Source organism: Cucumis sativus, unplaced genomic scaffold (assembly GCF_000004075.3).
Source record: "Cucumis sativus cultivar 9930 unplaced genomic scaffold, Cucumber_9930_V3 scaffold72, whole genome shotgun sequence".
In the NCBI taxonomy this organism is placed as follows: Eukaryota; Viridiplantae; Streptophyta; class Magnoliopsida; order Cucurbitales; family Cucurbitaceae; genus Cucumis; species Cucumis sativus.
This window is the reverse complement of record NW_022279564.1, coordinates 38,957-64,852: the sequence shown is the minus strand read 5'-3', so window position 1 is coordinate 64,852 and position 25,896 is coordinate 38,957. Positions and strand designations below refer to the sequence as shown.

General features: G+C 33.2%; 2 protein-coding genes, 1 long non-coding RNA gene and 1 pseudogene across 4 annotated transcripts; 3 read left to right on the top strand and 1 right to left on the bottom strand.

Moving 5' to 3' along the window:
- The first annotated feature begins 557 nt into the window (after positions 1–557).
- LOC105436329 lies at positions 558–4,773 on the top strand. Of its 2 annotated transcripts, none has more exons than XR_970200.2 (4): positions 558–759; positions 2,540–2,739; positions 3,826–3,953; positions 4,254–4,773. It is a non-coding gene; the product is annotated as an uncharacterized LOC105436329 (long non-coding RNA). The 2 variants fall into 2 exon arrangements; XR_004219240.1 differs by lacking the exon at positions 558–759 and adding an exon at positions 2,132–2,200.
- Positions 4,774–6,383: 1,610 nt separating this feature from the next.
- LOC101205555 lies at positions 6,384–11,110 on the top strand. Its single transcript, XM_004135645.3, has 3 exons — positions 6,384–6,604; positions 8,917–9,117; positions 10,619–11,110. The coding sequence occupies exons 2-3, from the start codon at positions 8,936–8,938 to the stop codon at positions 10,803–10,805; spliced, it is 369 nt and encodes a 122-aa protein (XP_004135693.1). The 5' UTR covers positions 6,384–6,604; positions 8,917–8,935; the 3' UTR covers positions 10,806–11,110.
- Positions 11,111–14,022: 2,912 nt separating this feature from the next.
- LOC116406194 (IST1-like protein) lies at positions 14,023–16,881 on the top strand. The gene is made up of 7 exons (XM_031889884.1): positions 14,023–14,354; positions 14,483–14,615; positions 14,780–14,883; positions 15,107–15,278; positions 15,385–15,522; positions 15,665–15,914; positions 16,063–16,881. Exons 1-7 carry the CDS (start codon positions 14,323–14,325, stop codon positions 16,845–16,847), a joined length of 1,614 nt encoding a protein of 537 aa, XP_031745744.1. The 5' UTR covers positions 14,023–14,322; the 3' UTR covers positions 16,848–16,881.
- A 3,911-nt stretch (positions 16,882–20,792) lies between these two features.
- LOC116406192 lies at positions 20,793–24,637 on the bottom strand (annotated as a pseudogene).
- Between the last annotated feature and the right edge of the window lie 1,259 nt (positions 24,638–25,896).

Below are 25,896 nucleotides of genomic sequence, written 5' to 3'. Positions count from 1 at the left end.
TTGAGTTTAGGATTTTAATTTAGTTATCAAATATTTGAGTAAATACGATAAAAAATCAAGAAATTTGTTTAAAAAATGTTGGAGATGTCGTAGTTTTTATTTATTATCTAAAAATGTCGTAGTTTTTATTTATTATCTAAAAACCAACGAATTTAATATAGGTGAAGGAGGAGTTTCAACCTCTTCTTAACTGTACGTCTTTTATATATATATAAACTGAAATATCATTTTAATAGTATTATTTAGGACTATTAACCACTTTTTGCTAGCTACAATTTTTACTATTTGACATCTGTCAAATTAAAATAATCTATGTACCAAACACATATTATTATAACTCTAACTAAAATAATCTACTATTCATATACCAAATATTCTAATCAAATTATAATAACTAATTTCTGGTCAGGAATTGGTATGAAATGGTTAGAAATTTAAAACTACCATGCCAAAAATTAAAAAATATGTATATTTTTTTAGTAATGAGTGTAAGTGTAAGGTGGTGGAGGTAGGGACGGGATTATAATTATTGCATTAAACGCTTTGTTATATGTCCCTACGGCGTACGTGTGAAGGGAGTGGGAGCGGCACGTGTTTGTACGAACACGTTTTTGCAAACAGAGGATCCCAGCTCCAAGAAGATAGTCCCATGGAGTTTTCGTAGAAACAGAGACACGCCAATCTTTGTCATTTTTTTTTTAAAGAAAAGAAATTCCCTATTTTCTTGTTCTTCCATCTTCAATCTTCAAGGAATCGTTGGTAAGATATCCATTTTCTTCTGGGTCCTCTCTCTTTTTTCTCTTAGCATTTATAATCTCATCTTTCATTTCTGACTACGAACTGTTTGATGAAATGCCTGTTTAGCATTATAATGTGATCCACCGCCATTTTTTTCACTTACGAGTTTGACCACCAATAATATCTTATCTTCATTATTTTATTTTATATATTTTCTTTTGTTTTGTTTCATCATCTGTCACGTCCTTCCCCCCTCCATTCCCCACTTGAATGCTGCTGCTTGCCAAAATCTTTGCTTGCTTCCCAACTTGCATTTTTTAGCTGTTTGATTCATCACCGTCCTTTTGATTCTGTGCCCACTAAAGTTTTTGATCTTATTCTATTTGCCATTTTGTTTCATTGTTTTCTGGGCATTTCTTGCATTGGGTTTCTCCCCATTGTCATTCTTTGTTATAGAATTTTACCTCAAATCTGACTCCCATTGTGTTTTTGAATTACTCTGTTGAACAAACCCTTTATCTATTGGTTAACTGGCCTGCCCAGTCCTATATTTAGAAGGTTTAGCTGGAGCTTGAACGTTGTCGTTTAAAAGAAAAAGGAAAAAGATTGAATTTTTGTTTTGTTGTATTTATCTGTTTCTTGAAATATCTTTTTAATGTCAAACCAATTTGGAATACCAGGGGAATGATTGAGCTGGTTCATATTAATTTTTAGCCAAAACTTGACAACTAAAGACTCGAGTGTATTTATTTTTTAACCAAGCACTCACTAGCGACACAAATGGTTGTGATTGAGAAAGATGACCTTTCCATATTTCCTTCTTGCTTGAAGGTTTTGTTTTGTACATTAGACTGTAACTAGTGAGAACAATTGTGAATGAAAAATATAAGAAACTATGATCTCGCCTTTATTGTTCTTTATTTGCGGATTTTTTTAAACTAAATGAATATATACATTAATTAATCAATAAAATAGTTTCTTAATTCTTACCTGTTACAGAGCTGTGAAGATCACTTGAAAAAAAAACGTATAAACACACTTTTTTCAGAAGAGACACCTAACAGACACCTTAAAGATACTAAAATGTAATATCTTTATTTCATGTAATTTGTTGCTTTTCTGACAACACAATTGAGAGGGAGAACTACTTTCCATTTCAGAAAACAAAAAATAATATCATACAAAATATTCTCTTTCTGATGGAAGTATTAATCATTAGGAACTCCTAAATTATCACTATGATGCTTAATTAATTTTAAAAAATTATGTGATCCAAGAACCTCCACACCACAGGCATGCCAAAAGAGGGAGCGAGACAAGCCCTTTAGGCTAATAATGATTAATTATATTGTATATGATTTGATTTTGTATCCCATTTTCCTTTCCAGCCAAACCAACCAGGCTGGCTTGCCGTTTGCCAACAGAGTCTATGAGCTCGTGCATTGGGACTCATGAAAATGGGGTTTGTATAAATTAGGATTCTTTTGTTTTTGTTCTCTCTTCTTTTTTTTTTTCTTTTTTTGTGGATCAGAGAAAGGCCTCGTAACTTCAACCAACCACATGATTGATTAATTGTATTCTCCGCTTTTCTTTCTTCTCAAACAAAAGGAGATTTTCTTTTAAAAAATTGAAGTATCTTCTTCTGCAGACTGCATGCATAAACATGACTGCACAACAAATGATGAATTTATATATAAACATAGAGAGAGAGAAGCATGGTAGTGTCCTTTTCTTCTTCTTCTTCACATTTCATTAATTATATTTTGTTTGTATTTTTTTTTTTTTTTTTTTTTTTTTGCAGAGTTTTAGCAAATGGCAATTGCCATGCGTGGTATGCCAATTGTATTTCTGCTGTCCCATTCTAATATATTAAAGTGGCAACTTGGCACTATCTTCTTTGGCTGCTGTAACTGTGTAAAAACCGAAAGGGGGAAAATCTAAGGTCACATGCTCAAATCTTACTGGTCAACAGCTGCTCTGAGAGGTGTCAAAAAAAATATGGTTAGAAAATTTGCTTCAATTCAATTCAAACTATTTTTGTTGGGTTTAGTTATGATTTTACATAGATTGAATTGGTACTCATAAACTTCTATCAATTGTGTGCAATGTTAACAATGTTTATCATTAATAAAATTAAAAAGGTTTTGCCACATTTTTAATTATTTTGTTTCATTTTATTATATTTGAAAACATCCAAAAATAAACTGTACAGACTGAAATCTAACTTTTATAGGACCAAAATTGTAATTAAACTTATATTTTTCATTTGGCTTTTTTAAAATTTAAGATAACTTGACCAGAATAATCTAACACTACTGATTGGTGTTAAGTCACTGTTGTACAAGGAAAAAAGAATCCATATCTTGATGTCATGTCAACTAAAAAAACTTAGGAATCGGTTGCTGTCAAAAGACACTGATAGATGATTGTTTTTGTATTCTCTAATATGTATCCTTAGTAATTTGAGTTGAATGTACCGTAGCCTGTCTTAACATAAGAATCATATACAAAAAGTATCTTTTAACCCGACTTGACCCAAATTCTTAAATAGTGCACATTAGTCAGCATGTGCCTGAAGCTGATGGGACTTCTTTACACATAAAAGGCAGGCCATGGAGAGAAATACATAGTTGCAGATGCATTCATCTATACGCATCTAACTACCATCATTCACATAAAAAATAAATTAAAATATTTCAAAAACTTAGTTTAGAAGTTATAATGTGACAAATTATGAACAATTTAGAAAATACATTTAAGTATTTTCCATATGGAAGTACGAAAAATGAAAAAAAAAGATGTTTGTGTGTTATCAGGCAGCCCTTATCTTTGTGCAATTGAGATAGTTTTTCATTGAAAATTTCTCATGTGAAATTCTTTTATTATGTACTAAGCCATGGGTGCATGAGATTAGGTGCATATAGGTTGTATCTAACCATTGCCCATAAAAAAGTTCCTATACCCCATCCACGTTAGTTGACTAACATAAATGTAGAATCTGCTAATGTTTATGATATTAATGAAGAAAATTTTATAGTGGAAACAAATAGATGGAGTATGATACTCATGTAGTTCTAAAATTCTCAGGATCACGAGGGTAGTTGTATGCTGACAAACAGTAGTCTTCCCCATGCTTTGGCTTCACAGGCCCCATGAGACTGAGGATTAGCTGTTTCTTCGAAACTATTGGGAATTGAATTGCAAGTTTCTATTTTGTATGTACCTCCTCGGAAACGCACCCTTTGTTTTTTTTAATCTTTCTTTTGTTGGGTTGTGTGTGTGAGAGAGTATATTTATTTATTACTTGAGGCTCACTCCCCCAAAGCTTCCAAAGCAATGCCAATGTGCTTCTGATTTTTACTAAACGAGCCAATGGAATGGCATCAAAACTGGAAGTATTCCCCCAGGCATGGGGAGGACGTTGTTTTTGTGTTTTATATTCTCAACTTTCAGGTGGATTTTTCTTTTCCAATAATGATAATAATAATAAAAAGCATACATTTCTTTTTTTGCAGTGGCCGAGTGGAGGACTCAACTCTTGGGATATCTTTTTATGCTAATGATAAAATATTATGAATAGTAATAAGAATAGTCGAATAAAAGTGGAACCAAAAGTGGCCCATCAAGGCGTTGGAAGAGGAGGCTACTAGTGTAACGTCGTCCTCTATGGGTGGAGTTAGACTCAGTGGATATCATTCGTGTTCTTACTAAGTCATTCGCGCACTTGATTGAAACTAAAAACATGGTTAAAAGACTTGCTTGAATTCTTTTAGACGATGCTATTTTTGTTCATTGTAAGCATAAATGTGATTTTGGCATGTGGTGTTGCAACCTTGATTCTAGCCCCCTCCTTTTGAGGACCTTTCTCATAAGGCTTCTTGTTGGGTTTTCAATTACCCCCTCCTTTATGCTCTCGATGAGGTCTATGGTTGTAATTGTTTGTCTATTATTTTCCGTAATTATTTTGATTGGACTTAAATATTTTTGTTATTGTTAGTAAAGATACATTACTAATAAAGTTATACACTTTATTAATGAAATAAAACTCAATTAAATCTACAAAATATTATTGTAAAGGATGGATAATGGTTTCCTAAGAAAACTACAAATTGAAAACTAGATGACAATTAGCCAAAGTTAATACATGTTTATCCATCCGTTGGCAAATGGCAACAAGATAGTGTATCGGTGATACAAATTTAATTCCTTTAACAATTCTATACAAAGCTAACAACAAATATAACAATTATGTTCAAAGTAATAACATGTAACATAATGCCAAATCATATGTAAATATAGAAAAATTTAAATCAAACTCTAGAAAAATTTAGATCAAATTCTCAAAAGTCTATTATTGATATAAGTCATCACCAATAGCACGAGATTGAAGGGCAAAATAGGCCTTTAAAAAAATTACCTTATGATCTTTAAAATTTTTGTCATTTTTTAAAAATATTTTTCCCTAATTGGTGCAATTTTAGTCTTTTGAGTCTTAATCCTATGCTCATAATTGGGGCTTGGGGTTCCGAGCTACATAAATGGGCCCTGGAATTGAGACACAGGCCCAATATTCCTACAACAAAATCAAATGATAAAATCCTTTTCTTATTGTAAAAATAGTTAAAAGCTTAATATTTGTAGTATTGAATCAAATTTACTGAAATGACTAAACTACCCACTTCATTAATGTGTTAAAAGCTTAAATCTCGAATTTTACTAATATGTACATTTTTTTTTACTAAATATAACACGGTCTTACCATCATTAGCCTTAACATACCATAAATATTATAAAGTCAAACAATTAGTACTAGAACACCAAATATCATCAAATCATCAACAAATAAAAAGAATGAACGAATTATCCATCAACTAGTTACATGTTGAAAACTCTTTCAAATAGCTTTAAATCTAATTACAATAATAACGAAATTGAATATGTAAATATAAAAAGGAATCAAACAAACTAGACAACACTTCCATTGCAAATGGAAGGAACAACCAACCTACCATGGAAGTTCAAATTTTCACACACTTTTAGGAAACATTTGTTGAAGCAGTAAAAGAAGATAAAATAATTGCCTCCATTAAAACCTAAATTAATAATTCTATATAAACTCAAAATCTCAAACTTTAAATGTTCTCAATTTGCAAATGTAAATTTAAATGATTTTCTAATATTTCTTTTGTGTTTAGATTGATGGTTTAAAATTGGGTTGCCAAATTTTAATTTTTTTTCTCAAGATAATGATTTGATATATTTTTTACACTATCTTTTAAAAAATATTGTATATTTGATACACAATCTTGGTTAGCCGGGAGGAAGAGAGACAAAAAATCAACCTTAATGATTTTTTTTAAAATTTTTGTATCAATCTTAGATATTTTGAAAGTTATATTTATAAAAATTAACCAAATGAAAAGTTTGTTTAAGGCAAAAATTAAACCATCAAACTTACTTAACTATATAAATTATATGAGTTTAAGAATCCGATTTTCATCCATAGGATCAAATATTAACCTTTATAAGTTTGACACAAATTTTACGGTTAAATATTTGAGGGTGTAATGGTAATCACAACCATATATATATTTTAAAATTTAATTTTTAAAGAAAAAGTCGTTGAAGTTTTTGTATTAAGAAAAGAAAAAAACGAAAAAAGAGGAGGAATTCTCGAAACGGCCCTTGGTGGGTATAGCCTCCTCCTTTCTCATCGTATCGTATCTTCATTTTCTCTCATTCACCAAAAAAACTCCGCTTAGCTCGCGGCGGCACACTACAGGCTAGCGTTACGACGAAGAATCAACCTGCAATTCACTCCCTCTCGTTTCAATTTCTTATTCGTTTCTTAATCTGACATTCTAAGGTGAACGTTCTGCTACTCATCTTTAGTTTGCATTTGATTGTTTTGTGATTTCACCTCTGTATTGATTCTTTTTAACAACTTTTTCATCAGATCTCAATTCCTTGTGTTGCTGATGTACTCTTGCGGTTTCGTTATTCTTAGATCTTTTAATTAGTTTTATGGATTATTGGTTGTGTTTTCTATTTGTTGAATTTTGAATCTTATGTTGCTTAATTTGAGGGGACCTTTTTTTGTTTGGCGATTTTGAATTGTTTGATACCTCAACATTGTAGATATCTTACGGTGGAATGTGGTGTCTGTTTTGCAAGGATATTGGTTCTGGTTGTGGCTCTTTCTATATTGTCGTCATCATAAAGTCGTAGTCAGTGTAGTTTTGGTTCTCTATCTCTTTTTGTACTTCCTATAAGTTCTGACAGATACTATTAACGCTTCCCTGACTCATAGTTTTCTTTTTGGACTGCACTGTAACTTTGATCTGCTGTCATACAACATTTTTAACCTAATAAAATTGGGAAAGTATGAATTAGTAAGGGTTGGCCTAATAGGGTCGTCAAAATAATCACTGGTCTAGAAACTTGCAGATACAGAAAAACGTGGAAGAATGAGAGGAGGCAGCTCCTATTCGGTAATCTTAGTTTTTTCGCAAGTTCAGCAAGTAGGCGTGAATTTTTTAGTTTCCTCCAAAGTACCAATGAGAGACCTACCCACAAAGTTCCAACCCATTGATGAGTAAGACAAAAACGTTGTCTCTTGGTTTTGGTTGTTTCATCAAAGCAGTTTAAAGTTTCTAAACAAATTTCGTTGTCTTTGTTCCTAATCAACTCAGTGGTACTAGTACTACCTTCCAATTCCAACATCAACATACTCATCTCTGTCAGTGTTTGTTCTCAAAGTTTTGATCCAGGGCCAGAACTGTATCGGTGGTGTAGAATTAAAAATTCATGAGTGCAGATTGATCTTTTGGATGTAAAATACATAGGTCTGCAGCTTTTTGAGGGAATTCTCTCTCTCGTTGCTCCTTTCGAATTTAAAGTGAGACTGCTCAGTCCCCTTGCCCTATCGGTATCACATATTCTAACCTTCCCCTGGGGCTAAAAGTTAGGAAATTGTCATTTTGCCTCAGAAACTCCATGAAATGGGCTGATTTGAGAAGAACAAAGTAGCTTGCAAAGAGGTATGACAAAGAGGTCCGCTGCCGTGGAGTCTGTTTCGTAGGTTGTTTCTGTTTCAGCCGTCGATGTGAGGATGCTCTTTGATTCGTTATTTGTAAATCAAGTGGCGTGTTGAAGAGTCTTTCTTATCTGTTCATATGACTCACTCCAATTGTAAGTTGTTTGTTTGGACCTGTTTCATGAGTAGAAAACAGAGGGAGTGGCTGCTGTCCCGAGTTGGGTACAAGCGAGATAGAATCTTTAATTAAAGCAAATGCTGCAACATCACATGTCTTTCACTCAATATTACTTTACACGTCTCCTTCTGATCCTTATAATAGTGCTATTTATGTCCATATTTACACCAATAAACCTACTAGTGATGAGTCTATGACTAGTGTACTCCGTGGTAACAATTCCATCAGAGTACAATTAATTATTTTGCTTGTGGTGAGCGTACTGAGTGGAGCTCCGTATCATTTGTTATCAAATCCTTAATGAGGAGGTTTGTGTGGACTGCCTGGCAAAAGCTACCTTACCCTTTTGATTGTACTGTTTCTGATTGCAACTTGGGCTTCGATCTCTCCTCTTATTTGGGCTTATGATATTTGAAAGAAACTATGGTGTCAAAGCTTCTTAATACTTCAGGCAGGAGGCACTATCTAGAAAATTCATAACATATCTCATCCAAGTCAATGTGTGGTTAATCATTTAGTAAACGTTCATTAGATTATATTTTATGTTTGATTTTGTAGAGACTAAAACCAGGGAAGGGTTTGGTGGTCATATCATATGGTCCTAGGTTAAGACCAAAATGCTACGATGTCAAATGTTAGTGCACGTTTGAACAACTGATTTTGAGGGCTTGATGAGTTTTTTGGAGAAATAAAAGATTTGTAAATATATAAAGTAATATAATATCATGATTAGTTAATAAGGATATTCTATAAACATCTTTTTCACGTTCTTGAGTCCTTTTTTTCTCTTTTAAAGAAACAATTACATTGATGTATAAACATCAGTTTACAAAGGGGATTGTTGATATATGATAGTTACAAGGTTTTCCCAATTTGAAAAGGGAACCATAGGTCCATAACTATCAGAAGCCTTGATGTACTCGGTTGTTACAGTATCTCATATTATCTGTATACTGCTTTTCAGGGCATAAGACTTTAAACCAATGGCATCCAAGTTGGCTCAGTTACAATCCAAGGCCACTCAAGCATCACAATTTGTGTTAAAAAATGGGTGTTCTTACTACAAGCAATTATTGGAACAAAACAAGCAATTTATTCAGGAGCCACCTACAGTGGAGAAATGCAACGAGCTCTCTAAGCAATTGCTTTACACTCGCCTTGCAAGGTCATAGTTTCTACACTCTTTTTGGCATATTATTTGATTTAATCGCTTTGCATCTTTTTGTAATTAGGTAAGATTACCCATTCTTCCCATAATAATGCAGCCTCAAATTTTTCTTGGTCTTTTGGTGAAATATCCTCTGTGCTTAGTCATTTGTGTTCTCTAGTTTCATTTTTTCTGCAAATGTCTTCCTCCTCCCCTCTCCCTCCAGTTGCAATCTTACATTTGTCTTCTCAATATATGGTATCATTCGACTACTCCATTTGACTGGATGAGTATAAGCCTCCTCTCCAGCCTTTAATCGATGTAGTTTCTGGCTTCTAGAGTCCCTTTTTACACATGTAGTTTAATTTATTTTTTATTCATAGAAATCTTGTACTTATAGTTGTGGTGCTGCGACCTTTATGAGGTTATGTCCGACTGTTGTAGAGAAAAAAAAAAGTCTATGGATCCTAACAATATAATTAAGAAATAGTTGTAGGCCAATGTGTGTTGTCATAATAGGCATTGCTGGCTTTGAACTTCAAAATTCATGTAAGGTTTTTCAAATATATATAGCATCGGCTTGTTGCATAGTAAGTTTTCCTTAAGATACGAGTCCATAGATTTACTTTATGTACAAGATGATATTTAGAGTTCAAATGGTTCTTGAAAGGCACCTTGAACTCGTTAGAATACTTCTGTAATTACACGTGATGTGTTGCTTATGTCCTAGCTTTTTAAAAATTCTTAGAAATATACGAAGAAACACACAATAAGCATCATAACAACTCCACATTTATATTTATTATGAACTGCCTTTGAATATATTTTATACTACCTTACATATTATACAAATTGATCATTAAGTTGAACACAGTACATCAGCTATCTGGAAATCATATTTTCACATGTGAGATACTCTAATGTATTCTTTTCACATGCGCTACATTACTTTTTCCTGCGCATGATGGCAGTCTCATAGGCTCAAGGCGCTGGTCCCGTGCTTTGTCCTTCACAAAATAAGTCATGCCCCTTTTGTGAAGCCCCAAGGTTAAAACCCCGGGGCTTGGAAATTTTTCATTATTTTTTAAAATGGCAATAATTAGAGTTTTTCCTTGTTTGTTAACTAAAAGATTTCAAAATTACTAAAGCCTAAATGCAATATTTCATGCATCTTGGAGTTTTTTTTTCCCCCCATATTTCTACTTCAACTATGCTTTCTTACTTCAACTATGCTCTCTTACTTCAACTATGCTCTCTCACTTGAACCATGCTTTCTCTTTTTATTGTAGTAGCTGTATATATAGTATGCCTCACAAAAAAATGCTTGTGTTTTTTTTTTGAACCGTATTTGTCCTTTGAACTTTAAAAAACACTTTATGATGGCGAAACCTTATTTATTATTGTCACGCAAAACTATATTCTTTTGTAATCTTATATCTAAAGTAATTCAAGCAAATTCTGTGCGTGGAACATGTGAGGCCAAAGGAATATCATTCTGACATGCATCTTATCAATACAGTATTCCAGGTCGATATGAAGCGTTCCACAAGGAACTTGATTACGTAAAACAATTATGGAAGAACAGACAAGATCTGAAGGTGGAAGATGCAGGCATTGCTGCTTTATTTGGTCTGGAGTGCTTTGCATGGTTTTGTGCTGGTGAAATTGTGGGAAGGGGTTTTACTTTCACTGGATACTATGTCTGAGGTTTTTTGCTTTGGGATAACATGGCTTCTAGTGTTCATTCTTAAGCTCGGTTTCCAGCATCGTTTCCGCTGTCGTTTGTACCACTCGAATTACTTGAATTCTGCATGAAATTTTGTTGCTTTCCTGCAAAAATTTTTAGAAGCTTAGTATTTGGTGAGGAAATCAGTTGATTACTTATAATAATCCATGTTCCAAAATGACTTGGATGGATAATGATGCTGTTGCTTTATTTAATCTCCCGCAAAGTTTCTAGAATCATTTTATAACTTTCAATTGATTTCATGTCAATAACCTCTCTTGTTTTCATCTTTGTGTGAATTCACTCTTAAATTTTTAGTTGATTTAAGGTCTTAGTTAATGAATCATTGCCTCTTCGTTTACTCATGGAAGAAAAAATCTTTATGGATGCCAACCTATTGAGACAAATTTATTGAATTTTTTGTAGCACAGGAACAAGTTTATTGGGATTAGGCTTAGTTCGGAATCTGTGTTCTTGTGGCTTTAAAAATAATTGCAAAGATATGATTTTAGAAAAATCTACGTTGGTAGAATGTAAAATAGTGTTATGTAGATTTTAATTTTAATTTTAAATATTTCTTCCTCACTATACAAACAATGCCCTCTACCCTTTTAAACTAATAAACTTTAGAAAAATCATTCATATTATTTTACTAATTTTGCAATTACAATTTAAATATTTGTAAAAAAGTTGGATGCTTTGACATTGTAATAATTTAATAAGTCAAGGGGTGTAAAATTTGGGGCAAATTATTTCATTTCAGTGCATAGAAATTGGGCCTTTAATAAACACGACTTCCTAAGCATTGACCATCCAATCACTGCCCAATTCTTTCATACCTTAATATTTTATTTATTTTTAAAATTTTGCAAAATTTTATATTTTAGAAATAATAAGCTTCCTTCTTCACAAACTAAAAATATTGGCTCTTGAATAAAAAAATTGATTAGAAGAACAGTCACAGGTGATCATGGTAGACTAAAATACCAAATCGATCAACCAATTGGAAGTCGGTTAGTCAAAGATAAAGAAGAGATCGGTTGGTGTTGGATTGGTTTTTATATCGGTTTTCTCTCCTTGATGATCGAGATGGATTTTAACGTTTACTAAACTAACTACAGTCTATTTGGTGACAATTTGATTGAAAACTTGACTCTCACTTATCGTTGCACATCTTTACTCAATGTCCTAGATGGTATTTGCCCAATTTCTAAAATTTTAAGAATCTTATTTTGCCTACCCCATCATCAAGCAATTTTACAAATTTACTTTTATTTATTATTTTTTCTTGGTGCTCGATCTCCTTCTCTTGTATGCTAACTTCGATTGGACCATGCTTCAACTCAACTCTATGCCCACAATAGCAACTCTACCTGCCTTCTTCTTTTTCTCTAATTCTATTCAACTTATATTGCAAAGCGAAAAGTTGGGAACCAAGAAACAAGAACAATAGAGTGAAGTCATGCGAAAAAAGGGACATAGAAAAGGGAAAGAAAGAGTGATAGCAAAAGAGCAAGAGCGAGTGAAAAGTGCACAAACCTCGTTTTTTATAATTTCACTATACATAGTTCATTTTTTTATAATTTCACTCCAATTTAACATTATTTATCTTATTTTCGTTCTCCAACACATTTTAAATATATGATTTCTTCTTCCATCTTTTCTTCCCTTTTCTTCCTCATCTCATGTACCCTAATTTCAATTTTAAAACATTATAAAATGGTGACTATTCCAAAATGTAAAATTCCAAATTATAATCCACCAAACATTTTAAAATTTGAAATGGGATATTTATTTATAAAAGGGTCTTTATCATCTAATTTTATATATATATATATATATATATATAGTATTTTGACAAAATAGGTGTCACTTTCCCTCTCCATCATGTCATTAATTAATTAATTAAAAATGTAGATAAAAAATAGGGAGAAAAGTTGTTGGCCACTTCTTTCCTTATTGTCTTATGCAGTTTATGATAAAACTAAAACAGTTGAGATCCCAAACAACATTTTTGACACTAAATTTAAATATTATCATTTTTTAAATCAATATTAGTTAGATCTTGGAAAATTGTTCTTGGTCAATTTTATGGTTGTATTTATAAACCATTCCATTATAATTTTGTAAAAATGTTTGTTATGATATCAAATAATGATACTTTCTCCAATATTAACAATAAAGTTATGGTTAGTAAAATCTAGATAATTACGATTTAATTTTACTCGATGGTAATTTAGTTAGTATTTATCTATGCTGGAATTGTTGATTTGATTATTTGATACATAAGTTAGTTGTCGACTATGGGTTGTCTTCGAAATCCTTTTGTTGTATCTGTGTGGATAAGTTCTCGATTAAGTCCATTTTCTCTATTTTATTTGAAATGTTTTTTTATCCTAAGAAAAAAAATAATACACTTTATTTAAGTTATTGTATTATTAAAATTTCACTACATATATTTGTTATTATTTAACCAAATCTAGTAAGTGAGATACTAAATTCAAATTTTTATTAAAAGTAAAGTGAATAAAATTAAGGTTAGGTTATTTTTTTAATTAATATTTTTTAAAATAAAAAGTTTATATGTTAGAATTTAGGTGATAAAAGTTCAATAAAATATTTCAATGAGTTATTTTAAAGATTTTTTCAAATCTTCTCACCTTTAAAACTATAAGAACTAAATATTAAATTTATCCATAAAAACTATTTATTTTCATTAGAAAATTATAGAGATAGAATCAAAACTTTAAGCAAATTACTTAGGACCAAGGTAATAATCGATTAATTATAGTCTTTTTTTTTTTACAAAGTTATAATCAAACCAACCATAGTCAGTTTAGTAAATGTTGCAAAGCTATCTCGACACTTATGAGAAATGATCGATCGGTCAGTTTAACATTTATAAATAATTTTTTAATTTTTAATTTTTAATTAGAGTTATTTTCAAAATAGTTTATGTTATTTGATGGTATTTATATTTTGTAAATCTTTGGAATTTAAAATAATTACACTTTCAATTATTCATATTTGGAGAAAAAAAATGAAAAGGGTGATTTGGTCAATATGGAAAATGAAAGTCAGCTACCGTTGATTGGTGGGTTACGTTGAACCTTCCCGCACTTTGTTTTTCCCAAATTTCCATCGATTGCATAAATATATATATAAATAAATAAACAATTAAAGTAAAAAAGAAAAAAAAGAAAAAAAAAACTCGTAAAGTTGATGATCGGTACACGGAAAGGAAGTCCTTTTTCAGTTGCTCTTTCTTCGCTCCGACTTCGTTTCCTATTCATTCTTCTTCATTACTATATCTTCTTCAATCATCCTAATTCATTCATTCATTCTTCTTCTTAATCTTCACGGTTCCATTTCACATCCTTTCTTCAAAGGATTTTTGTTAGGAAAAAAGAGTTTCGGTGCGTAATTGTCCCGCCAGCTTAACCTTTGTTGTTTGTTCCCACCGCGTTGAGATCTGGTTTCTTTCGATTCCTTCTACGATGCTAAGCAAGAGCTTCAAGCCTGCGAAATGGTAGGTTTGAGATTTCTTCAACTTAATCCTTGTAGTTTTGTTCTGTTGTTGGGTACTTTTGGCTGGGATCAATTTATTGACTTTTTTTTTTTTGCATTTTTTGTTTGAATTGGGTTGGGTCGGTGCAGTAAGACATCGCTGAAGTTAGCGGTTTCGCGGATTAAGCTTTTGAGGAATAAGAAAGATGTTCATATTAAGCAGCTTAAGGGAGATTTGGCTAAGTTGCTTGAGGCTGGACAAGACCAGACTGCTAGAATTCGGGTATTTTAGTGTTGTTCTTTGACTCTGGAATTGATTGTATTTATTTGTGTCTTTATCAAGTCACCGTGTTTTTTAGACCTAATGTCATATGGGAAGATGAACTTTATCGTGCGTCAATTTGATGATTCCTTTTCCGAAGAATTTACGTTTCCATCTTGTTTCAGGTTGAACACTTTGTTAGAGAAGAGAAATCGAAGGAAGCTTATGAACTCATTGAAATATTTTGTGAGCTAATTGTGGCGCGCATGCCAATGATTGAGTCCCAAAAGTATGTTAATTTCTTTTTTATTGAAGTTATTTTTGTTGATTTCTCATGAACTTCGCTGCCTATAGGGTATGCTTTGATTTCAGAATGTGCATTTGTATTCGACTTCACATGGTTGTGATTTCTTTTAAAGCAAAATTTTGCCCTCGTGACGTATGTGTTAACTTCTGATTTCTGAGCATAATGAATGTACTCCTATTAATTCGGTTTATGTTTTCATGTTCAGAAATTGTCCCATAGATTTGAAGGAAGCAGTCTCGAGTGTTATATTTGCATCACCCAGATGTGCAGATATTCCAGAGCTCTTGGATGTTCGTAAACACTTTAAATCAAAGTATGGAAAAGAATTTGTCTCGGCCGCAGTGGAGCTGCGCCCAGAATGTGGAGTGAATCGCATGGTAAATGTGTTAGCTGTTTTGTGTTCATAAACTTAGGGAGTGTGGGTTCTCTCTATGAAGATAACTTGGTTCCATTGACTTTCCTTCCATTCTTACAACTTTCCAGTTAGTCGAAAAACTATCTGCTAAAGCACCGGATGGGCAGACCAAACTTAAAATCTTGACTGCAATTGCTGAGGAGTATAACATCAAATGGGACCCAAAATCCTTTGGTGACAGCATCAACCCTCCGGCTGATTTGTTGGTAATTTTAGTTTTTATAAAAAAGAACTATTTCCTTCAATGCTCAAGGTGTTTTTATCAGGAAATGAAGACTTACCTGAATTATTTTATTTTAATATTGAATTTCGGTTTTAGTAATACTAGTTATGAACTTTGTTGAGCAGAGTGGACCAAATACTTTTGGGAAGGCTAGTCAAATACAGATGGAGTCTATTAGTGGCCCATCTTCATTTGATCACAAAGAATCTTCTAGAAAACATGTTCCATTCAAACCTGATGAAAGGCCTCATGTACCCGAGAGATCCCCTGAACACAGTTTGAGATCAGAACATCAGTCCAAACAATCCAACTTTGCTCACGTTAATGCCAATCAAAGCAACATCACTGGCCGTCATAATTCAGAAACATCTTTTGGTATGTGAAAATTATATCTGATGCAATCATCTTCATTTCTTTCTTCTCTATGTACGTGCTACACATACATATTGAAGACAGTTACTTTTGTTTGAATTTGCAATTGTTGGTTATATATTGAAACTGTGATATGCGTAAATTAATGCAGAGGGGATGCATAGGCACTCAAATTCTGGTGAACAAAATAATTACTCTTCAGGTAGGCAGCAGTGGAGTATGGATTTTAAGGATGCTACCTCTGCTGCAAAGGCAGCGGCTGAATCTGCAGAACTAGCAAGTCTAGCTGCCCGAGCTGCTGCAGAACTTTCCAGTCGTGGAAACATCTCCCAACCATCCTCTTCTGAGTTTCAGAAATCTTCGTCTTATAATTTAAGGGCAGAAGGACCTCAAGGATACCCTAGTGTCCATTTACGTGATCAACAGCTTCCTAAAGACCAAGTTGTCAGTGCACCTCGTAAAAGTTCTACGCCGGATGATAATTGGAGAGACAATGAGACAAGAACATACATGGGGGATAATTCCAAGAATTATAGTTATCCATCTTCAAGCGTTAGTAACAATGATGTCAACATATCTGTGACCAATCTCAGTGCAGCAGAAAGATCCTCTTTCAAGAAATCATCCGAACCTAGGTTTAGCGGTTCCCTTGGTAGTAGTGCAACTTTGGAGAAACAAACCAGAAAACATGATGCCAGCACGTCTGTAACCAGTTTCAATGCTGCAGATAGATACTCTTTCAAGAATTCATTCGAACCTGGGGTCAGTGGCTCTCTTGATAGTGGGGATGAACAACCCAGAAATTTTAGTTCCAACATATCTTCCACTAATTTCAACGAATCAGACACATACTCGCTCAACAAGCCGTCTGAATCTGGGTTTAGTGACTCTTTAGGTAGAACCAGTATGGAGAAACAACCCGAAATGTTGATGTAGAATATGTTAGCGATCAGCCATTTAGTACGGGTTTTGACAGAACTAGTTCCTATGGAGATGTGAGGATTGAAAGTGATTCAATTAAAGTGCCTTCCCACGAGAAGTTGGGGAATGATGCCTATGAGAACCCTTTTGCCATGGATAAACCAAATGAGAGTGAAAGTACTGTTGATATGAGTTTTTATGACCATGCCAGTGTGGTCTTTGATGATTATGGTCCAGATGATGATTATATTCCAGACTACGATATCCCGAGGAGAGAATCAATTCCAGACCTTTCGTCACCTAAAGGAAAGGTGCCAATAAATCCATCACCAGATGATACTTGGATCTTCAACGGGAACAAGAATGATTCTGCTGAGAAGGCTGTTTCACACGCTCAAATTTCTGATCATACTTCACTGTTTGCTGAAAGTATTGGAGCTTTTGATGATCCTTCCCATTCTGATGAGTTGTTGCCGGCAACTTTTGACCATTCAGATGGATCTGGTTCTGAAAGTGAGGAAGAGTTGAAAGAATCTGAGATCATTGCTAAAGAAAACTCTAGTGAATTCTGCAAGAAGCAGGATTTGTACTCTGAAAAATCAGAATGGACTCGGAACATTAGTCATGGATTATCTGGATCTTCAGATGAGGACAGTAGTAGCATGCCATCTCATCGCCTCTCTTCTGAGCTAAACTCTGTACATGAATCGAAGAAGAACGACAGCCCACTGAGTTCTCCTGATATTGTAGAAGAATCAACTTCAGATGGCAGCAGTGGCTTGAATTTCGGGAAACTGAAAGGTGGCCGAAGAAACCAAAAAAGTAATAAGCTTCCATTTGCAAACAATTCATCAAGAAATGACTCATCATCTAAACAAGCATACGAAAACGATGCCTCAAAAACTGAGCAGTCTACCTTCATTTCTTCTTCTACAGCTAGGACTTCGTTGCGATCAAAGGCTTCTGAAGAGACATATGCTACAAGTGTAGAAGAGAGACGAGGTCAAGAAAAGGAATCACAACCAAGCTTAATAGCTTTAATTCCAATCTTGATGATTCAAAGGAGAAGTTCTCGGTTTATACTCTTAGAAGTGATCAAGAGCCACATAGCAAGAACGTGGTTGATGAAATCTTGAAGAATCCAGCCCCAACAAGAGTTGCAGTTAAGTATCCTGGTTTCCACAATGACGATGATTCTGACGAAGATTTGCCTGAACAAAATATGAAAAACAGTCCTCATCGAGTTATTGGACTTTCTAGACGGACCAAAGCGTCTCCTAAAAGTCCAAGTCCACATTTAGAGGACTCACACAGGACTCCCACGACCATGAGTCATGAGGATATAATTGAGAGAAAAGCTTCAACGAGTTTCTATGCAACTACATCGCCACTGAGGGCAAAAACTGGAACAAGATACTCTGATCGTTTGGAAATTTCAGAGCAGCCTCAATCATCTAAACCTTTCAAGCAAACTCATGAAACTAAGAGGTCTTTTATTGAGGAAAGGTCTAGACCTTCTGCAGAGGAACAGCAATACAATTATCCACCAGAGATAAATAGACGAGGCAATTTTGAGAGTTCAAAGTTTTCTTCTTCAAGGGATACGACAGCAGCTCCAGTGAAGACTCGGGTTCAATCAAGTAACTCAGAGCAACCTCAGTCAATGAAACCTTCCAAACCAATTCCTGAAACTAAAAATCTATCCATGAAGAAAAATTAAAATCTCCTACGAAGGACTTGCCATCCACTCCTTCACCAAAATTAGAAACACAAGGCAACTCTGAGAGTTCGAAAAAGGAGAAGACTGAGGCAGTTGAGAAAGCTAGTCATGTTCACCCAAAGCTACCCGACTACGACAACTTTGCAGCTCACTTCCTCGCTCTTAGACAGAATAACAAGTAAATCTAGTTTCTTGGCGTTGATTTATACTTATACAGTTATACATACGACATAAATATATTTTTTGATTTATTAATTTAATTAGTCCATGTTCATGGTTATTTATTAGATAGCTCTTATTCATGATTCGAACTCTAAAGGATACATCAGATGTACAGGTTAGATTAATGGTTTGTTGTTTAGGAAAAAGCAATCAGAAGCTAATTGTGGAAATCACATAAAAGCTTTCCCAATTAATTAGCCTAAAGGTCAGATAGGCCATAATGTGTAAATGGAGAAAGGTATCTACACCACAATAAAGCTAGAGAAAGAACCAATTCTTAGAATCTACCACTAAAAAGGAGATATGTTGTTGAAAATCTGATTGTACCTTTCAGTCCATAATGACCAGAAAAAAAAAAGGCTCTGACAGGCTTAAGACACAAGATCTCCTTCCTTTCTAAAAGGATGATCTATCAAAAACGAAGTTATGGAAGACTCCCATATTGGATGCCAAAGGAATATGCCAACCAGGATGATAGGATCCAAGCCTCCGAAATGATAGGAGAGGTTACTTTAAGGTAGAAAGATCTTCCTATGGTAGAAGAGCTTCTACAAAGAACGTGTCATTTTGCTTTTCTACCCAGGTTACATTGGTGTCACTAAAAGATCTTAAGTTTAAATCCTATTCGAAAATTCTCATAACCTGTTAAAGGTGTTAAAGGTCATGAGTTCAAGTCGTTTTTTGAGAACGTGTCATTAGTTGATCAAGGTCATAAGAATTCTAGAAACTGTTAGTCTTATGCATTAAAAAGTATCATTTAGTTCAAAAGAATGGCTTCAAGAATTAAGGTGTGTATTTAATGCATTAAATATTTGAAGTAGGAGTGTTCTGAAGTTTCATTTTGGTGTGTATTTTTAGATGCATTAATTGTTATTTGAAGAAATAGCTAATGGTATTATCAGTGTATTTTTCTCCTGTAAAAGTCAGATGAGAAAGGAATATTTTAGTTATTTATTGTGTGCTTTCAACTTTCAAGTGCAGAGTTCATTTCAAAATATGTGTGTGAAAACGCGTCATCTATAAATTAAAATGTTTGAACTGTTTTTTTTTCTAAAATTATTATTATTATTTATTAGAAAATTTATTTTAAACGACAATTTTCTAAAAATATTTATACATATAGTATAATATCATGGTTTATTTATGACAGATTAAGATAGACGGTCACAATTATGGATAGATTATCATATGTTGTAAAGATTTTGGTTCATTTTGCTATATTTAGAAATAGTTTTTTTTATAGGAAGAAAAAAAGTGTGCATGGTGCCACGTAGTTGAGGAAAACTAGCACCAAGCTCCACCAATTTGGTGACTTTTTCTATGTTAAAAGAATCAGTTTATACTCGTTAAAACTCGAACTAAGCTTTCATGAATAATCAATATAGACAACAAAAACAATACTAATCTGCACTTAAAAGGACAAAAATCAATGCACTTAAAAGGAACAATTTCATCATATTGGGGTGAGACAATTGATAAGCCTAAAAAATTAAAGAGGTCAATCAATTCTTTCTTTTAAGTAATAGTAACAAAAATCTTGAAAATGATAAATTGTTACCTATATATACCTTTTAAGTCTTATTATAGTTTTTCTGGTTTCTTATTAAATCAAATAATACAATATGTAAAATTGTGGGTGTTAGAGGTGGTGTGAACTCAAATTTTCTTTTAACAATTTACAAATATGTACAATTGTGGGTGTTAGAGGTGTGTGTGAACTCAAATTTTCTTTTAACAATTTACAAAAGGTCTAAAGATATGGGAGACAAAAAGAACTCAAGAAATATACATTCGCACGAGTTAACGCCTTTTGCTTCGAGATTCTAGACACATTTATCCTTTTACAAAGTAATATGAAGTTAAACCCTAACAAAACTATCCATAAGAACACTCCATTCTTCAATCTTTTAAAATTTTTTTTTTAGTCAATTCCACGTTATGTGAGAATTTACGTTATATATAAATAAATGTGGAATAAACTAAATTGTATCTCAACTTTCCACTTTCACAAGTTAGAGTCAAATAAATAATTGATCATAAAATTGTAATAATTAAGCAAAGGGAAAAGAGTAGAACCATACCAAAAAATATACTAGTTCGTCCCAAACTTAGACTATGTTTAGTCTTATGCAACAGCAAGTTCTATTGAAAAACACGCTTTCAAATCTTTCTTCCCAAATGAGAACTATTTGAATTTGAATTCAAGTACTAACTTGAAATAAAGAATAAGAGAAACACTTAATCCAACTCTCCACTGCCACACAAAAATGATACACTGGAATCTGAGAGACTTCAAACTAGTGGCGAACTAAATTCCTCAGATCGCCGTCTGGTGCCTTTTCTCATCCGGCAAATGCTCTCAGCACAATTGTCTCGGCCTTTTCTTCTCCATCGGCTCAAAGGAACCTCACTTCTACCTTTTCTTCTTCAGCGGCGGCAAAGCTCAGCACACACACCATTTGTGCTGCAATTTTTCTTCTCTCTTTTTAAAGTTGAATTCACAAAGCCTCCAAATTAACCTATTAAAATAGTTCTTCCATGGGTTAATACAAGAGAAGTGGACCCAAATTTGCTTCATGAATTAAATCACCGCTTCCCTCATTAACCAATCAAATAGAAATTCTTTTGGGTTAAAGGAAATAGAAATAGAGCCTAGGAGTTTTGGCTTCGAATTTCCCAACATGTTCTTCGTTCTACAACTCATGGATAGTAGAGAATTTTTGTTTGGCTATAACTCACATTTTAGATATCATTATTGAAAACATGGTTTTTGTTTCCAAATCATAGTGAGGTAGGCAAAACGATGTATGTGCTCTTCATGAGTTGCTGAACAAATGGTGAACCAAGATTGGAATACTATTAACCTTACTAAAATGTATAATATACAATATTTGGGTCAGATTTTCTCGTCCATTGCTACAAAATTGCTACCAAAAAAAAAAAAAAAAAACCTTCTTACTACTCCCCTAGAGACTGGCTAACAATGAGATGATCCACTCCCATTCTTGAAAACAGAGGCACAAATTTCAATACAATATCAGTTTAGTCATCATATTGTATTATTACCTTCAACAATATCTTCCCCACGTCTCTTCTTCGAAGGAAGTTGCTATATCTTGTGAGTGCTGTAACCAGCATCTTCAGTTGTCAAATCCTCTTTCCAATTCTCAAACTCAGATCCCCCAAACACTATTGTTTGATTCCAACATAGCTGTTTTGTGAAAATTTTAGAGGCACATAAAACTATTATGAGTAACATATAGACATTAGAAAAGTAAATATTAAACCCAATGTCCATAAACTATTATGAGGCACATAAAATTATTATGAGTAACATATAGACATTAGAAGAAATGCAAAACCAAACCAAAAGAGCGATTCTAAAATTGTTAAAATTACTTTTGTTGTTTTAAAAAACACTCTGAAACATGTTTTTAATCATTCAAAACTACTTTTGATGACATGAAAATTGCATTTGTAAATGTAAAATTAAATATTAAATTACTTTTACTGGTTACTGGTGTGATTCGAAGTGATTAGAACTATGACAAAAGTAATTTTAACAATTTCACGATCACTCTCCAACATGCTCTAAAAGGGCAAAAATCTAGTGATTCGATTACACACTTCACAGACAGCAGATAAGCAAAACTACTTTAATGGAAATTAAATTAGGGCAAGAAAACATTGGTAAGAAGTGTAGTAGGAACTTACTCAGAGCTTATCTGGATTAATGCATTTATCAAAACATCTAGTAGCAAAGGTTCGCTGGTCCCAATATCAACCCTGTGCATAAAGTAAAATAGATAAATGAGAAAAAAAAGTGAACGCTGACATCTTAAGCTCTTTCCTGGTATCACGAACACCTCCGTAAATGTTGTGAAAATGACAGCAACATCCAGAAAATTAGATTGAGAGATATTACCATATGCGAGCCAAGTTGTCTTGAACCTCAAAATCCCCAATGTTATAAAATGTGGTTGGATTAACATTAGCTCCCTGAATAGCATCATAACTTGGCCGTTTATCCAAAGGAGATTGAGACAGCTGTAAAGATTAACTTAAATGATCATCGACAGCAAATATGATTCATAAAATTTGCTGAAGGCTAATTTTCCAAACAAAATCATGCAATCCTATAACAACGTGAGTGAAATTGAAGTTTACCTGCATATTCATGGAATTGCATCCACCAAGACGTCCAATGATGTGCCATGACCTTATGGTCTGTGAACAAAGATAATAGATCTAATTCATTGAAGTTTTTTAGGCAGAAGCTAAGATAACAGAAACAAAAACTTACATCACAAATTAAGGTGATATCTTTTGCCAGTGGAGTGTTGTAGAATTCAAACCATATATACGAGTTTGAGAAATCGAATCTGGAAGAAACATTGAGAACTCATATGTCCAATTCCAAACTAAAGAGAGAATATATGTAACGGAATGGGGAGAATTCAATGCATAATTAAGCCAGAAGATACATCTTCAACAGATAATTCACATAAATTATATAGAAGAAAGAAAAGACACGCAAAAAAGTAATAAGTTTTTTTATTCTCAACTGAATATGTTTTAGAGATTAAGGAGAGAATGGATACTAAGTACATAGGAATATAACTAGGAAATATGCTTGTATTCTAACGGTTCATATACTCAGGCTTCAGCATATAAGAAGCAATAAAATTCTCAGTTATCAGAACTATACCAAAACTATTCGTAGTGCAATCGCTACACACAAGTTATATGCTTGTTGGCTACGGAAATTCTTCCTAAATTAGAATTTAGCTCCCTACTCTAGTGGAAACCAAGAAGAAACAATATGCATTTATGAAATTGTGGCTGTATAGATAGTCCAACATTGGGGTTCTCTGTTCTACTGCCTCAGACATAGTCAAATCAAATGCATTCATCCATATAGATTACAAGTCACATTAATTACTTGACTGTCAATATCTTGACCTTTTACTATCAAAGTAAATATTTGGCCTTTTTTCCTGGAGAAAAGCTACATCTAGTACCGGATCAATGATTTAAGCAACACATCCCAAGTCGTTTTTTCCAAGCTAGATACTTCAGGACCAGAAGTTTAAGGATTTATTCTCATAGTAAAATGGAACATATTGAAACATTTTTGTTTAAAAAATGATTGAAATCCTAAATAAATGTTAGGTGGAAAAGCAAGAGCATGGTTAATTCAATAAAATGAAAAGATTGACAATCCATCTATTCAAGTGGTAAAACTAATCCTACTTGTTGAATGTAACTTTTACTGGAACAGCTGATCCCGTCTTTGGCTGAAGTATCTTGTTTCTTTTCTTCCTCAGCCTCTCTTCCATCTGCAGTATGTACCTCTTACAAGTTAAACACCAAAAGCCAAAAACAAGAACGCTTCTAATAAGCAACAATACATGTTTATCTAGACATTTCAACTTAAGCCACCATATTTGCACTCGTAAAACAAACAAATGACCCAAAAAGAGATTATTGCCATTAAACAGTAGCAAGAAGTTGAAGTATAAAATGTCCACTTAGTACTTCGTTGATAAACCCACAATGGGATAATAGAAAAAACAAACATGAAAAAGCGATTGACGAGGAAGAGATAAGAAAGTTTTACTTTGGACCGAGCTTTATCTGGATCATCAAGACTAGTTCCTATAATTTCAGCGAATTCAGGGTCTCGATCATAGTCCTTTTCTCCTTCTCTTCCTCTAAATCCACTCTCACTCCAAAATCTGTCGTCCCCATCATCATAATCTTCACCTTCTTCATCCACCACCTCGATTTCAGTGGAGGGGATGTTGTAAATTTCCGATTTTGGTCGCGGGTAGCTCTGGATAGAAAATTCCGGTGAAGGGGTTTAGAGAGGGTGTATGGGGGCAATAAATGGTTGGTTGGGAGGGAAATTTTAGCGCCAATTGTTGTGATGGGAAGACGAATTGGCAAGAAAATGGAATGGTGGAATTGCAAGACAACCATTTCTTTGTCTGTGGAGCTTGAAAACCTTGAGCGATGAAAATTAAAAGATAAAACCTTCTTCAAATCTGGAAAGAAATGAGAGTTCGAAACAATTGGACATGAACCAGCAAAGCGGTGGTGCTGATTTTAGCTCTTGCTCTAACAAGCTTAGTGTTCAAATATCTTTTCCACAGGGTTTGTATACCGGAAAAGATAGAAGGCAAGAAGATAATTGTAGACTATGGATGACCCAAACATATTGGGGAAGCAATGTTGAATAAATACATCCACAACCAAAATGTAGTTTCGTCTCTCTTTTTCGACTTCGTTCTATCATCGTCTCTTTTCCATCTGAAATCATGTTTTGATCAATCTAACTCGATATTTTAATGCATTTTTCAACATTTTGAGATTGCATTAAAATCCTTTGCAATATCATAACTAAGAAGTATGAAATGAAATTCAACACCGAAGGTTTAAAATTAAAATGCAAGACTAAGTCATATGCATAGAGAAGGTTTGCCTCTTTCTTCTTCGAGTATATAAATGTGTGAGATGTGACAATTTGAATTACTACTACTTTTACTATTTTTCATCATAAAAAAATTGTATAATACAAGTTAATCCCAAACTAATTTTGTTAATGAAAACAGACAATTGTACATGTCTATCGTGTTTGGCATTACTTAACCATACTAATTGAGAATTTGTATAATACTTTTATCTAAATTTGGAGCATAAGGTTGTCTTTAGTTTAATCTTATGTATTTCACAATATTAGTTCGATAAACTTATATACTATACAATTTGAATTTTTCATTAATAGTATTTTTTAATTAGATAAGTCATAGGAAGGTAATCACATTATTAAGATTAGACCCATCAATTATTTCATTGACTTGTAATCAATGCATTAGTTTACTTTAAATAGTAGTAAGTAGAAAAAGAAAGTTATAGATTAGTTAGAATGAGATGAGTTCCTAAAATGTGTTGGCATTCTAACAAAGATTTGTAGATTCATAATATCATCTGAAAGTTATATATATATATGTTACTCGATTCTTTTATTTTGGAAATGCTTAAAAAATTGATTATTATGCTATTGAGGTATGCTCATTTTGACATATATAACAAATCAAGTTGCTCAAAGAGCTAAAGTTA